At 44.0% G+C, this 16,481-nt stretch overlaps 2 protein-coding genes and 1 pseudogene across 2 annotated transcripts; 2 read left to right on the top strand and 1 right to left on the bottom strand.

Moving 5' to 3' along the window:
* Positions 1-219: 219 nt before the first annotated feature.
* Positions 220-6,940, bottom strand: LOC139823549 (uncharacterized). The gene is made up of 2 exons (XM_071796091.1): positions 6,622-6,940; positions 220-6,547 (listed from the first exon to the last, which is right to left on the bottom strand). The coding sequence occupies exon 2, from the start codon at positions 5,164-5,166 to the stop codon at positions 220-222; it is 4,947 nt and encodes a 1,648-aa protein (XP_071652192.1). The 5' UTR covers positions 5,167-6,547; positions 6,622-6,940.
* A 318-nt stretch (positions 6,941-7,258) lies between these two features.
* On the top strand, positions 7,259-9,322 carry LOC139823548 (uncharacterized). The gene is made up of 2 exons (XM_071796090.1): positions 7,259-7,772; positions 7,974-9,322. Exons 1-2 carry the CDS (start codon positions 7,259-7,261, stop codon positions 9,320-9,322), a joined length of 1,863 nt encoding a protein of 620 aa, XP_071652191.1.
* A 1,616-nt stretch (positions 9,323-10,938) lies between these two features.
* Positions 10,939-15,078, top strand: LOC139823547 (uncharacterized; annotated as a pseudogene).
* Positions 15,079-16,481: the final 1,403 nt, after the last annotated feature.

The raw sequence follows: 16,481 nt of genomic DNA, 5'->3' as shown, positions 1-16,481 counted from the left end.
TGGATAGGGAGTAAGACGAGCTTCGCGATGGGGCGTTTGAATTCCGACGTGGCTGTTTTAATTGAGACGACCCGAACGAGCCCGTCGTCACCCGGGTGGACGGCAGTTATACGCGCGAGTGGCCACTTAGCCGGGGACGTATTCTCGTTCAGCATCAGGCACATCTGTCCAGGTTGGTACGCAGTCGCCTCCTTCCACTTGGATCGCTGGGTTAAGCCCCTAAGGTATTCGGTCTGAAACCCGCGACCAGAATTGATCGCGCATTTGCTGCAGGAGCTGCCAACGCGAGAGCCGGCCTGCAGGCACATCTAGCAGAGAGGGCTCAGGCACAGCTGTGAGAGCCGTCCCTACAAGGAGATGCCCCGGGGTGAGCGCAGCACAGTCCTCCGGATCATCCGTGAGCGGGCTCAACGGACGGGAATTGAGGCATGCTTCTATCTGGGTGAGTAAAGTGGTCATCTCTTCGTAGGTAAGTGTGGCATCGCCGAGGACTCTTCGCAGGTGGTGCTTGGCTGATTTAACCACTGCCTCCCACAGACCGCCGAAGTGTGGAGCTCCAGGGGGATTGAATCGCCATCGTACTCTATTGTTGGCCATCTCCTCCGCAATGGATCGTCCTTCCTTCGTGCTAGCGGAAAAGAGTTTGCGGAGTTCAGCATCGGCACCTACAAAATTAGTTCCGCAATCACTAAAAAGTTCAGTGCACATTCCTCGTCGAGAGACGAATCGTTTAAAGGCGGCAATGAAAGCTTGTGAGGAATAATCAGAGGCCACATCGAGGTGTACCGCCCTCGTGCTTAGGCAGACGAAGACCACCAAAAAGCCCTTGGTCGCCTTGTGGCCCCGTCCGGGCGCTGTCCTCAGAAGTATCGGTCCTGCATAATCGACGCCTGTGTATTGGAACGGCCTCGCTGGAGTTACTCGTGGTCGAGGCAGATCGGCCATCTTCTGTTCGGCCAATGCCGCCCGCCATCGCACACAAGTGATACAGCGACGGATGCATTGTTTCGTCAGGTTGCGTCCACGTGGTATCCAGTAACGCTGGCGTACGATACCTAGTGTCAGTTGCGCCCCTCCGTGCAGTGCTCTCCTGTGACAGGCTTCAATGATTAACTTGGTGAGAGCCGATTGAGGCGGCAAAATAATTGGGTGCTTCTCGTCGAAGGAGAGGGTCGCATGTCGTAGGCGGCCTCCCACTCGCAGCATTCCTTCTTTGTCCAGCAGCGGGGAGAGATTGGTAAGTGATCCCTTGCAGTCAACCTTGGAATCTACGGCAATTAAAGATAGTTCCCTTTTGTAGTGAATAGCTTGAACATGGCGAATCCACAATTTTTCTGCGTCGTCGATCTCCGTGGCGGATAAGGGGCGACGGTGCGCCTCTCCTGGATCTCGGCGGCCGGTTCCATTCGACTGGTGCTCCCGAGGTAACCATCGTCGACACCAGGCAGTGACTCGCAGGAGTTTATGGAGTGTCGAGTACTGTGATAGCAGAGGATGTTCCTCGGGGGGTTCGCCAGTGGATGTGGTCAACGTGTGCGCTCGCTGCTCTGTTTGGCACTCGTCGGGCGCTTCGATCTGTTCCACTGCTGCCGAGTTCGCTCCTTCATGCAAGAGGCTCGGACCGTGCCACCATAGTTCGTGGTTGACTAGCTCACTGGGAAACAGACCTCTAGATGCACAGTCCGCAGGGTTGCAACGTCCAGGGAGGTGTTTCCATTGAGCTTCTGGCACTAAGCGCTGAATTTCGGCGACTCGATTGGCCACGTAAGTCTTCCACCGCGATGGATGTCCTTGAATCCAACCGAGAGTTACCTTTGAATCCGTCCATAGGTGCAGCGGTAGATCCTGCAGGCGTAGAACGTCCACCGAGTGTCTCGCGAGTCGCGCCAAGAGCTCCGCCGCGCTGAGTTCCAGTCTCGCCAAGGTCACCTGCTTAAGAGGAGCAACTTTACTTTTCGCAGTGATCAGTGTTACCTTGATCTCGCCGTCCTCGCCTTCAGCTCTCAGATAGAGCACTGCAGCGTACGCGCGCTCTGACGCATCAGCGAAGCCGTGCACCGTCCTCAGGTAATTTGTTGTTCCCTTGGCTAGCGCTCTTGGGACCCTTATGTTTGAGAGCACCGGCAGCTCCGCCTTGAATTTAACCCATCGAGCAGCTTCGTTTTCCGGTAAAGGTTCATCCCAGTCAAGGCCCAACAACCACGCGGACTGGATGAAGATCTTCGCTAGAACGATCGTTGGAGTGAGCCAGCCGAGTGGATCAAAGAGCTGGGCAGTCTGGGATAGAATTGAGCGCTTCGTCACGGCACCCTCCGCCGGTGGTTTGACGGCAAAAGAGAAGCAGTCCCCCAGCGGATCCCAAAGAAGTCCCAGCGCAGAATGCGTGATCCGCTCGTCTGTACAGGCGCGAGACTGGCGTGGCAAGCGATCGTCCTCGGGTATGTTCTCGAGTAGTTCGGTAGAGTTGGCTGTCCACTTCTTCAGGGGGAAGCCGCCCGCCTTGCAAAGACCTCCTAACTGTTTCTGCTTTTCCAGGGCTTCCGCTTTCGTGTCGGCCCCGAAGTAGAATTCGTCCATGTAGGAGTCCTCGAGCACCACAGAGACACCTTTCGGGAAGCGGGCCTGTTCATCGCGCGCAAGCTGACGAAGGGAACTGAGGGCGAGGAATGGTGCGCAAGCTTGTCCATAGGTAACGGTGTTGAGCCGTAAGTCCAGTATTTCGCCGTCCGGATCCTTTCTCCATACGATCCTTTGCAGGTCCCGATCTTCCTTGTGAACGAGGATCTGCCGATACATTTTCTCAATATCGGCTGCCATCGCATAAGTATGCCATCGCCAACGAAGAATTCTGTCGGCTAAGGCTGGCAGCAAGTTAGGTCCGACATGGAGGTGTTCATTGAGCGATGTGCCCGAGGAGACGGTCCAAGATCCATTGAAGACTACTCGGAGGCGCGTCGAGGTGCTGGCGGCTCGGAACACTCCGTGATGCGGGAGGTAGCAGACTCTTGCTGGCAGGTGAGACGATGTCGTGATTCGTGACATATGATTTAAGTCCTCATATGTGCTTATGAAGTCCGTGTAGAGTTCTCTGAACTCAGTGTCTCTCAGGAAACGCCTTTCGGTGCGGAGAAGAGAATGGATCGCCGCGGTACGAGTCTCCGATAGGTCCGGCAGGGTCGAGCGTACAGGCAAGCGAACGACATAGCGACCGTCGGGAGTTCGTTGGTGTGTTCGGGTGAACCATTCTTGGCACTCCTGTTCTTCGAGCGTGAGAGGTGTGGGTGAAATCGGAAGCTCCTCCTGCTCCCAAAATTTCCTGACGAGGGTAGAGAGGGATTCGCCGAGTAGGCACTGGTGACTCGACACCCTTTGATCCTCCTCAACTGGCTTGAATTGACCCAGTAGGATCCATCCAAAAATTGTCTTTTGTGCAACGGGTTGCAAGCGGGTCCCCTTGCGTAATCCCTCGAGCACTATTGATGAATAGACGTCCGCGCCAAGCAAGACGTCGATCGGGTCAGTCGATGTGAGGTCCGGATCTGCGAGCTCGAGTCCTTGAATATGAGGCCATTCATCAAACGGTGCGTCTGAAACACTCGAATATTCGGTGAGCCGCGGTAATATGATCGCGTGTGACGTCACTGATTCTCCCCCCGAGCGCGGTGAGATCTTCAAAACGACACTGCCCCTCGCGACTCCCGTCTGGTCGCCTCCCACTCCGAACACTGCGACTGACGTCTGTCTTCGTGGAAGTTTCAGTCTTTGAGCGAGATTTTCCGTTATGATTGTCGCTTCCGAACCCTGATCGATTAAAACTCGCGCGTCGATTGATCTCCCGTAGCGATCAAGAATCTGAACTCGAGCGGTAGCGAGAAGTACGGACGGTTGAGTACGCGGAGAGTTTCGCGCGACATGCGCGGTTGTCACGCTTTCGGTCTTAGCGGCCTCGGGCTCCGTCGGAGTTTTTCGGAAAGCATCGTGCAGTGAAGTGTGATGTTTTTCGGCGCACACCGAACACAGTCTTTTGGACGGGCAATCGTTGACCTTGTGTCGTCCGAGGCAGTTCTCACAAAGGGAGTTACTGTCGACGTACTGTTTTCGTTCCCGAGCGGGTTTGCCCTTGTATACATCGCACAACATCAGAGCATGCTCCTTCTTACAGATTCCGCATCGCGAGAAACCGGGCTCTCGTTTTTGCACATGATGAGATCGCGAGGCTTTATTTCCCGTTTCCGTAGATTTATTCGCAGGCGTCTCTGATCTTCCCGGCTGAATTGCTTCCAACGTTTGGAGCCGGCGATCGAGGAAGCGCTTAAGAGCTTCATAAGTCGGGGGATTCGGCGACTCGCTGATGGAGTTTTCCCATTCTCGGCGAGTGCGAGCGTCGAGCCGCTCTACTACAAAAAAAACGAAAAGGTCCTCGCTGCTCGATATCGGACGACCGATGCTCTCCAGCGCGCCGGCAGTCGTGGACGCGCCGTTTAGTACTTTCCGCAATTCAGTAGCCGTTTCAGATTTCATTTTTTGCAACGCGGTAAATTTAGTTAAACAAGATCGCACTAGTAGTCTTTTGTTCTCGAACTGTTCGCATAAGATCTTCCACGCGCGTCGATAATTTTCCGCCGTTGTAGGCAAGTTTTTAATTAACGCCTCTGCATCTTCTTTCAGGCTTACCTTGAGGTAATGAAGCCGCTCTACCTCGCTTAGACTGCTGTCCTTGCCGATGAGGGACTGAAATAAGTCTCGAAAGGCGGGCCAGTCTTCATACCTCCCCGTAAATTCTGGCAGCTGGATTCTGGGTAGCGTGGTTCGTGATGCTGACGGATCCGCTCTCGATTCGGCTTGTGGAGTGCGAGAAAGTCGAGTGGAACAGTCGAGTAAGGTCCCCTTCTGATTGAGGTATACCTCTTCCACGAGGCTAAAGAAATCTTCCTTCAGGTAAGAGGTACCGCTCACAGCTTCCCGGTGAACCGTACGAAGAGTTTTATCCTGCTCTTCAAACTTGTTCCAACAGCTCTCGAGGCTGGCCAAACGGGATTGAACGGCGCCAGCGGTGATGTTGGCTTGCCCCAGCTTCCGGAGATTTTCCACCACGCGTGAGATCCTCCCATGTAAATCTCTTTGTCCTTGTATTAAGTCTTCCATTTGATTTTTCTTTTCAGGCATTGCACGGAAGCACAGTTCACAACGAACAGCAAGCACGCACTTTTTATCGCGAAAAGAGGACCGAAGCGGAACTGAATCCGATAGATCCGGCTCGAAGGACCAAAAATGTTCTTGAATTTATCAGTTCAATTGAATCGCGAGGAATGGAGGAATGGCGGTGAGAAATAAGTTCTGATTGTTCAGTTTAACATTTAATAAAAGAAAGGTAACACAACTAATATTACAACTATGCACTCTATTAATTATAGTAATATGAATCTAAGAAACGGCTAATGCGGAATTCTAGCGAAAGACTGCCACGAGCGTCGCTCCGTTGGGTTCTTTTATCGGTTCTGACCTTCCAGAAGGTTCCCCGTACAGGGAGGGGTATTTCTTGCCGTTAATGAACCTTCTAGAAGGCCAGAGACAAATTGCGCGAATGAGCGTTTGCCAAAAATATGGTTTTAACACGGCGCGCGCTTGTAATTGGGCGAGCGTCGGGGCAGGCTTAAGCTCGCGGTGAACTCACGTTGCGAGAACGTGTGGTCGCTACGTCACGCGCTCGGGAGCGCGCGCTCGCTTCAAGCGATTCGTCGGCCGCGATATCTGCAGCTTTGTACAAATATTAATAATGACATATCTAGAAAGCAAGAGTGTTTTATTTTTTAGTGTATTTATTAGATTTCAAGAATACAAATTATATTATTATTTCTTTTAGAACAAAAGGTATGGGCGAGGACCCCCTTCTCAATTTAACGACATTTTTGTAGTAAGGGACGTTAGCGAGTTTAAGAAATTACCAAAGTAAAATGTTGTGTAAATAAAAAAATCATGTTTCACAAAACCTGCGCTTCTAATGTGTGAATAATATATAAACTATTAATAATAATAAAGTTAACTAAAAACATTAGTTCTTTTTTAACCTTTGGCATAGCAAATATTCTGAATATTTTTTAAAAGCCGTAATTTATACCATAAATTAACGTTTCTTAATTGTTATCACTCGATTCGTCAGCACTATGAATAGAGTCAGCACTATGAATAGAGTCCGATGGAGAATAATCATTATTATTCTCATTTTCATTCTCATTTTTTTCATTACTTTTTTCTTCAATTTTTCCTTTTTCAGCATAACTTGTTTGTGAAACTTTACATGGAATTTCACTGTTATCAGAAATATTTTCAGTGTATTGTGCTTCCTCACTGTCATTATTTGTATCGGTCATTACAACAGTACATAACGCAGCTTTGATTTCCTGCTTATTTTTTGAACTTATAGATTGTGGAGTTCTATTCAGTTCACATATTTTGTGTGCAATATGCGTTTCAAAATGTTGGAGTTCCATATCAATTGAAACTTCATCTAGATCACGTTGAGTTATTAAGTAATGTTTGGCTGTAGCTGAAACAAAACAAAAATATATGTAGGAATAATGAACGTTGACGGAGTATTCGGTGTTTGAAATAAAATGTTACCTCTAATGGCTTTTAATTTCTAGGAGTTGCATTTCCAGTCTTCTGTTTGAAACAATACCTGTTACAGTGCTTTCTTTAAGTACGTTGATGCCATAAATAGCAACAGCTAAGTTTTTTATTAACTGCGGTAATGTTTTTGAAATGACGAGAACACTATCATATGTAGATTTGGGTATGTAGACATCAAAGCCAAGATGTACCTAACAATATATTTTAGTATGTAACAGCATGATTTTAATTAACAAAGAATATGTTCAGGTTTTCAGTACACTGGGTGTGCCATAATTCGCGATCAATATTTATATAGCGCTACTCGTAAACAGTGGCACCATAGGGAGTAGTGAAGTGCACCGAATGGTAGATCTTTGGAAATGATACCTCTCACCTCTCATACTCCACCCTATCTCGCCTTCAAGTGGTGGTGCTGTTAACCCCCGTTGGAGCCAGGGTAAACAACCCCTAGGGAAGACGGGGGAACGAAAGAGAAGGGAACTGGTCCTCCAGGTTGGGGGTTGGGCGTGGGGCTAACAACCCCACCTCGGAAAAACCTCTTATTACGAAACCCTCAGAGATGCCTCGGAATGACGGATTTACTGGTGACGGACACAGCAAAAACTTAAGGACCCGAAAACGGAATATGGTATTGACCTTGGCGACGTGGAATGTAAGAACCATGCTACAGGCAGGAAAAATGATGGAGGTTGCTGAAGAAGTACTGAGATACGGATTGGACGTGGTGGCACTACAAGAGGTGAGGTGGAAGGGTAACGGAAGGATAGACAAGAAAAACTACTCCATGTTCTATAGCGGATCCAAAACAAGAACGGGACAACGCGGAACAGGCTTCATCATTAACTCCAAAATGAAGAAAAGTTACCTTGGATTTGAACCACTAGGAGAAAGAATGTGCAAACTAAGGCTTAAAGGCCGATTTAGAAACTTATCCATTATCTCGGCTTATGCGCCTACAGAAGATGCCAATGAGGAGGAAAAGAACGCTTTCTATGACGAACTGGACAGGGAATGCAGCAAGATACCTAAGTATGATGTGCTGATTCTTCTTGAAGATTTCAATGCAAAAATAGGTAGAGAAAATTTTTTACAGCATGTAGCCGGAAAACACTCCTTACATGCTAACACAAATTTAAACGGTAAGATGCTAGCCCACCTAGCAGAAAGCAATGAGTTAATAATCAAAAGCACTTGTTTCGAAAAGAAAAACATATACAAAGGAACGTGGAAAATGCCGGGTACTGGAGTAATCAATCAGATTGATCACGTCCTGGTGTCAAGAAGGCACGCATCGTCGATTATTGATGTGAGGTCAGCATGAGGCCCAAACTGTGACTCAGACCACTATTTAGTAAAGGCTCGACTCAGAGAGAGATTGTCGAATGTTGAATGTGCTAAAGGACTCAAGAAACCGCATTGGGACATAGAAAAGTTGAGGCAACCAGAGATTCTCAACCACTATCAGGACACGCTGAACGGAAAACTGGAAGAAGGACAAGAGAATCTGATAGAAAACAATGTGGTGAAGAGAAAATGGGACGAAATCAAGAAAGCTATCAAGGAGACCGCCAGAGAGACCATAGGAGAGAAGAAGAGAATGAGGAATGAGGAGTGGTTTGATGATGAGTGCAGGGCAGAAATTGACCGAAAGAATACAGACAGATTGCTTATGATTCAAAGGAAAACAAGGCAAAACTATGAAAAATACAGGGAAAGTAGAAGACAAGCAAAGAAAACACTCCGAAAAAAGAAAAAGGCGCATTTGAAGAGATATATGGAGAGAATTGAGGAGCTGAGCACACAGAATGAATGCAGAAAGCTATATCAAGCAACCAAACGGATGATAAAGGAATTCCAACCAAGAACAAACTCATGCAAAGACAAAAATGGGAAATTGATAGGGGAGGAGGAAAAAGTTCTGGAAAGATGGGCGGAGTACTTTGCAGAACTACTGAACGTCCAAGAGAGAAGCGAAGAGAATGAAGAGAACGAGGAAGTGCACATGAAAGTAGACCCAGAGATTACTATGCCTCTACTAGAGGAAGTAGAGGAAGCGGTGAAACGCCAGCGGAATGGAAGAGCTCCAGGAGAGGATCAACTTACAGCTGAGCTATTAAAATATGGGGGGCGAGCTTTAACTAGAAAAATACATAGTCTGATCTGTGAAATCTGGGAAAGAGAAGAAATGCCGGAGGAGTGGAAAATTGGCCTTATATGCCCTATTTTTAAGAAAGGGGATAAGTTACAGTGTGAAAACTACAGAGGGATCACACTACTTAACGTCATCTATAAGATCTTCTCAAGTATACTACTAAAAAGATTGAACGACTATGCTGAGGAAATCCTTGGGGAATACCAGTGCGGTTTTAGACCTGGAAGAAGTACAATCGACCAGATCTTCGTAATGAGACAGTCCATGGAGAAATGTTACGAGTACAATGTCGACCTGCACATGTTATTCATCGATTTCCGACAAGCCTTCGACAGTATCAATAGAGGAAAGATGCTGAAAGCCCTAGAGAAGTATGGGGTTCCCAGGAAGATCATTAAGTTAGCTGAGATGACTATGAAAGGATCCCAAGCTAAGGCCTACATTGGAGGAAAGACCAGCGGAGCCTTTGAGGTAACAACAGGAGTAAAGGTGCTTTTTCATGGGCGTCAGTTGACGCTCGAAATCAAGTTCGGGTAAGTTAGATTAGTATAATGACGCCGATATTCTGACGCGCAATGAAAAAGGTTTTCATGCGTCAATTTTTGGAACTCGCGTCGAGATGCCAGTTGACGCTAGAGGTTGGGAAATCTGAACTTCTCAGCGTCGACGCAGAAACAACATGACGTCACAAAATCGTCTTGACGCGCGACAACTGACGCCCATGAAATCGCACCTTAAGACAAGGAGACGCCCTTTCTGCAGCACTGTTCAATCTAGCCCTGCATGCAGCAATAAAAAAGCTGGAAATGAAAGAAACTATAATAAATAAGTCCAAACAGGCTTTCGCTTATGCTGATGACATAGTACTAATGGCACGGAACTTAGACGCTCTCAAGGAAATGTTTAAGACCCTCGAAGAGGAGAGTCGAAAAATGGGACTTAGAGTTAACGAGGAAAAAACTAAATATATGAAGATGTCAGCGCAGGAACATAGAAGAATGACACAAAACATTTCCTTTGGGCAGTATCACTTTGAAAGCGTAAAATGTTTTAAATACCTTGGTACTGATCTAAACTGCGAGAACTCAATGACAGAGAAGATTAAAAAAAGGATAATGGTTGAAAATAGAGCCTATTTTGCCAATAGTAGACTCTTGAAATCGACCCTCCTGTCCAGAAATCTGAAGCTCAAACTATACAAGACACTTATCAGGCCGGTAGTAACCTATGGAGCGGAAACGTGGACTCTGTCAGCTGACGATGGGAAAGCTCTACGTATATTTGAACGGAAAATCCTAAGAAGGATATATGGCCCTGTGAAGGAAGGTGAAGTTTGGAGAATAAGAACGAACAGAGAGATAGAGTTAGCCATTGAGGAGAAAGACATAGTAAGATTTATAAAGTCACGCCGGCTGGCTTGGCTGGGTCATGTAGAGAGGATGAGTGAGGAAAGACTGCCAAGAAAACTACTCCATGGAAACATGGAGGGAAGAAGGGGACGTGGAAGACCAAGGAAAAGATGGATGCAAGACCTGGAGGAGGACCTGAAGACCATGAAGGTTAGACAATGGTGGGAGAAGGTGCGAAGTAGGGACGGATGGAAGGACGTCGAGAGGGAGGCCAAGGCCCACACCGGGCTGTAGCGCCGAGATCATCATCACTCGTAAACAGTTTTGAGTTAATTTTTTCTTGGCGAAATTGTCGAAGCATCAGTTACAGTTTCGGAAGTACAAGCAACCGAAAAATCAGGTATTTTGACGAACTTAGTTTCGGACAATTAAATAGATAACAAAACTATTTTCTTGGACCAACTTTAAGTGCGAAGTAGGGACGGATGGAAGGACGTCGAGAGGGAGGCCAAGGCCCACACCGGGCTGTAGCGCCGAGATCATCATCATTCGTAAACAGTTTTGAGTTAATTTTTTCTTGACGAAATTGTCGAAGCATCAGTTACAGTTTCGGAAGTACAAGCAACCGAAAAATCAGGTATTTTGACGAACTTAGTTTCGGACAATTAAATAGATAACAAAACTATTTTCTTGGACCAACTTTAAGTAGACTTTAACGGAATTTTAATTTAGAACTTAGTTACAAATGCCTGTTACATTGAAAATTGGGAAAAGTAGCCATAAATAATAACCTCCTTCGACAAAATGGCTCAGGATTTTTCGACTCAATTTTTCATGAAGAATAGAGCTAGGTAAATAGTGGATGCAATCTACCGGACACTCTGTATATTACCTCATTTCGTGCTTTATTTTCATATCCAATTGGAGGCAAACCAACTTGTTCTTGCGGACGTGTCGGATTTTTTTGAAAGTATTTAGAAACAACGTCTATAGAAATAATTATTTTAATAACTAAAATTATATATTTATAAATATCGATAAAAACCAAACTCACTCAACAGTTCATCAAAGTTACTCAAAACTTTTGTATCAACTTCTTTGTTTATTTTAAATATTTCCGTATACTCTTTAATCACTTTTTTTGAAGATTAATGTTTAACGTCATTAAATCGGTAACTATTGCTTCTTTATCTTCTAGTTGCTTCTTCAGTTTCATCTTTTGAGAACGCAAATATTCATTTTCTTTCTGCAGCTTTTCAATCTGTAATATAACACATATGTATAAACATCAACTTATTCATGTACTTACTTTTCATTTCACTGAAATACATACTTTCTTTTCCATATCACTTCCATTATGATCTTTCTTTTGAGCTGGACAATTCTAATAATTAAAAAATTATTTTATTGTTGCAGTCATTTTTAAGAGAAATAAGAGTAGGGGGGATAACCTCCACTTCTACACTCAGGCATGCGCTTGCGGTTAGGGGGGGTCGGGGGGTGCCTCGCTGCCGCGGGGGAAACGCCATAAGCGGTGGGCGAGGGGGTCGAGGGACGGTGTTAAGGGTCATCGGAGGGGGGGCTACGCGGGGGGAAAAGTCCCTATAGGCAATTTACTAGGCAAGGGGGGGAACGCGACGCGGGGGGACGGCTGTTTACTGGTATTTGTGGGGACCTTGTTGGGAGTAAATTCCCTAGGCGGGTAAATAGGGAATATCGCGCCGCAGGGCCGCAAACGGGGCTCAGCGCAGGGACGCGGGCGTTCCGAGGGGGGGCGCTCGGAGCGGCGCTCGCGCCGTTACCGACCGTTTTGGAAAATCGCGCGCTAATTTTTTTCGCTCGCGCGCGTCCGGACTCGCCCGAACTCGTTCGAACTCGTTCAAGGTCGCTCCTCTCGACGTTCCGGGAAAAAAATGCGTTCAAGGTCGTTCGTTGCGTCTCGATCGCCTTTCTTCATTGTTGTTTTATTCTCGGTTCGAAGGTCGTTTTGATCCGCGTCGCGACGGGCTGGACGTGGTTTTCCGGCCCATCCCGGCGTATCGAGATCGAGGGAGACGACTCGTCTCTTCGTCCGCTCGATTCGTACGAATCGCGATTATTTTTTTAACGCGTGTCCGAACTCGTTTGAGGTCGCTCTCGTCGTTTCCTCCTTTTGTTTTTTTCGGAGGATGCGTCGAGCGGTTGTAGTCATTCCGGGAAAGAGCGCATCCGGCAGGGGTACGTCCTCCGTTGAGATAACGAACGGGGGGTATAAATTGAACGGGCGCGCGAACGGCGCGGCAAACGGTGACGCGGACGGGCAAATGTATCGAGGAGAGAGTGGCGCGACGACGCGAAGCGCATCGGAATTTTTATAAGTTAGTGTTTTTTTCTCTTTTAACGTAATATGAGCGACGAGTATGTGCGACTTTGTAGAAGAAGATACGGTCTGGCGGAAAGATACAATATTGAAAAAATCAGCGAACCGCTCGCAAGGAATGAGAATCCGTCCCCGAGGTATGGGGATCCGCGGCGCGTCGACGTAACGAGATATCTGATCCGTCGCGAAATCGGAATCGCCGATCTCCGATCGCAGCGGAAGTTTCTCGATATTTATGTATATGGTGAAATATTAATTTGGCGGGACGAGTATGGGAATATACCAATCTTTGATTTCGACAAGATACGCCCTTAGCGGCGGAAGTGTAGCATTAGCGATGCGTACTCGCTAATGAACGATCGCAGTTATTAAACGCATCGGAATAGTATAAGTTAATGTGTTTTCTCTCTTAACGTAATATGAGCGACGAGTACGCAGAACTTTGCAAACCAACGTTCGATTCTGAAATCAGGAAACCGATCGTGAAAATCAGCGAACCGCTCGTAAGAAATGGGGATCCGTTCGTGAGGAATGGGCATCCGCGACGCGTCGACTTAACGAGATATCTGATTCGTCGTGAAATCGGAATCGCCGATCTTCGATCTCAGCGGAGGTTTCTCAATACTTATGATTACGCTGAAACATTAATGTGGCGGACTGAAGATGGAGATTTTAATTTTGATATAGACGCGTTAGCGGTGCAAATGTAGCATTAGCGATACGTACTCGCGAATGAACGATCGCCGTTATCCATCGTTCGAGGAATCGGACGACGAACTGCGCTGTCGCGAGCCCATGCCTAAAGACCGTGTCAGACTACGCATTGCGGACGCGGATCGGATTGAGATTGCGGATCATCGAATTTGGATTCCTTGTTCACACTACGGATTCAGTTTGCAGTGTGCGCATTTACTCGTTTGCTGTGAAAATGTTTAATTTACAAAGTTATAATTATAATCGATATATAAAAAAAAAGAAATTTATGTTCATGTCTATTGTTATTAATAATGGCTGAGTACGAATCGTGTGAGCAGCGGAGTAAATGGGTTTATAAGTGGATATTAAGAAGAAAAGAAAAAGGTTTGCACCATAATCTTTTTCTGGAACTCTCACTGGAAGACCCTAATCGGTTCAGAAGGTTTGTTATAAATTGAAAAATTTACAACTTAAAAGGGAAACTTAAAATTTGTAACAATAACAACAATTTTTATTACCAATAATCCGACTACCAATAATCTTGGTAGTCAGGTAACATTTCTTTTGAATTTTTATACTTCAAAGTTTTATTTTAAAAAAATTTGATTATTTAGATGTCTCAGAATGGATGCAGACACTTTTAAATTTTTCTTGAAAAAAGTTACTCCTCTAATTAGAAAACAAAATACTCATCTACGGGAAAGCATTCCACCTAGTGAGAGGTTATCAGTTACTTTGCGACATTTAGCAACAGGTAAAAAGCCAAATCGATTAATAATAGTATTTTTTGTAATTAAATCTTTATTTTGTATGTCATTGTAAAAGAGAAACTCAAGAATCGTTAGCTCTCACATTCAGACTTGGTAGAAGTACCATTTCAAACATTGTAAAAGAGGTAACAAGAGCAATAATTATAGTTTTAAAAGAAGAGTTTCTTCGCTTTCCCTAAACTGAGGATGAATGGCGTGTGGTTAGCAATGATTTTGGACAGCAATGGAATTTTTATCATGTAATTGGAGCAATGGATGGAAAGCATTGCGTTATTGATCCTCCTTTACAATCTGGATCTATGTTTTACAATTATAAAGGAGATTACAGTGTAGTATTATTAGCCTTGGTGGATGCTCAATTACGTTTTATTTATGTTGATGTGGGGACTAATGGCAGAGTTAGTGACTCTGGCGTTTGGAACAAGTGCTCTCTAAAAAATCATTTAGTTAGTGGTACTCTGCACATTCCTTCTCCTGCTCCATTGCCATTTACACAAGATAAGTTTCCCTTTGTAATTATTGGAGATGTAGGTTTCCCATTGTCAGAGAAACTTTTAATACCGTATCCAGGACCTCAATGTAGTGGGATGAAAAGCAGGAGAACATATAATTATAGGTATGTAAACTATTCATACTATTTTTTAAAATTTTATGTCAAAAGCTACAACAGTACTGAAATACTTGTTTAATCGTGCGTTGCAGATTATCTAGAGCTCGACGTTGTTCGGAAAATGCTTTTGGTGAGTTGGCTGCTCGTTTCCAAATTTTTCGATCCGCAATGCGCTATAATCCCGATGATGCATCTAAAATTATTTTAGCTACATGTTGTTTGCATAACATGCTAAGAAGCCAGTCTATTGGACGAGCTATGTATATACACCACCTTTCTTTATTGATAGAGAAGATGAAGTTTCAGATGAATTTTATCATGGGGATTGGAGAGCCGAAAATGCAAGAGGCATGATAAATTTAGCTCACCAAGGTGGCAATCGTCATTCAAATCAAGCAATTGCACTTAGAGATAGGTGGTGTAATTATTTTAATACAGTTGGTGCAGTTCCGTGGCAAGAGAGAATGGTTCAGTAAAGTGTTATAAACAAGTTTTAAAATATGTACGTTCCTCTGCTTTAAGAAATTAAATATATTTGTTCATTATTTTATTCATCTCTTATTGCTAGTACAGTTTTAGTAAGATTCTTATTGCTAATACAATAGAAGTTTAATATTTGAATCCACCAACGTAGATTAAACACAAATAAAATAATAATAAAAAAATAAAATAGTTGAACACAAATAGCTTTGACCTTTAACAATATTTAACGTTTCTAGAAATACATAAATACATACTACGATACTAGAATACATTACTGAGACAATTACATAAAATCACATTGTTATGAATGTAGGTTAATGTATGAAATAGTTAATCCTCTGTTATTACAATGAATGCGTTCGGAAACATCATCTGAGATCTCTTATGTATCATTTTTCCTTGTTTAACATTTGGTGATGTTTTCGAACGCAGCTAATGTAATATAATATATGAACATATAATCTTTTCTTTTTGGCAACAAAAAGTATAAATAAAAATTTATAATATGATATAAAAATAAAAATCAACTAACCAAGTATAAGCTTCAAAGCAATATAAATTTCTGTTATATGAAAATTTTTTTAAACCAAACATAATTATTTATTACAAATAAATATGTCTATCTAAACACAACTTTAATATAGATATAAAATTAATATCACAAGCGCTGATCACATTGTATATGACAAGAGTATTATATGTTTATCATTAGCAAGGTACCAAATTACTGCTTATATTGTTGAGTTAGTCAACACTTTCAGGATCTCCTTTTCATAGTGCGCTTGATCCGTAGAAGTCATTGATCGAAGTCTAGATGCAATGTATGCACCAAGCATGTCAAATCTATCCATTTTTGGAGGAGGCACATTTTCTTGAGCCATATTTTTTATAGTATTCACAGCGTCTTGCAGTACTGTAGACTTTTTTGAACTTCCTCGTTTTACATATAATGATTTTCTCAGTAGCATGTTTAATATTCAATGGAGCAGATACAGATCCGGGTGGAGAAGTAACCATTGAAAAACGTGATGTATCATTTATTGCTGTTTGGCACTGGCTGGCACTGTTGCATATAGTCGCATTTGAAGTTGAGTTCGAAATAAAGCTAGGTTCTGGTGAGATACATGATTCAGAACGTACAGATGATGATGTTTTATCATTGTTTGTATTTGTTGTATTGTCAGTTTCAGATACATCAGATGGAATAATCATGAATTGCTAAAAAAATCAAAATACATTGAACAATATTTATAAAAATTAACATTTATTATTATTATATACATTATATATCATCATTATTTATTAATTAAATTAATGAAATAATAGAAAACAATTTAACAAAATAGCATAAAGATGAAAGTTTTACACTTACTTCCATGTTTTCATCGTAATAAACATTTGTAATTCTTGATGAATTTTGCACATCGCT

The sequence above is a fragment of the Temnothorax longispinosus genome, unplaced genomic scaffold (assembly GCF_030848805.1).
Source record: "Temnothorax longispinosus isolate EJ_2023e unplaced genomic scaffold, Tlon_JGU_v1 HiC_scaffold_13, whole genome shotgun sequence".
Taxonomy (NCBI): Eukaryota; Metazoa; Arthropoda; class Insecta; order Hymenoptera; family Formicidae; genus Temnothorax; species Temnothorax longispinosus.
Note: the sequence above shows the minus strand (reverse complement) of the source record. Positions and strands in the feature narration are given on the sequence as shown.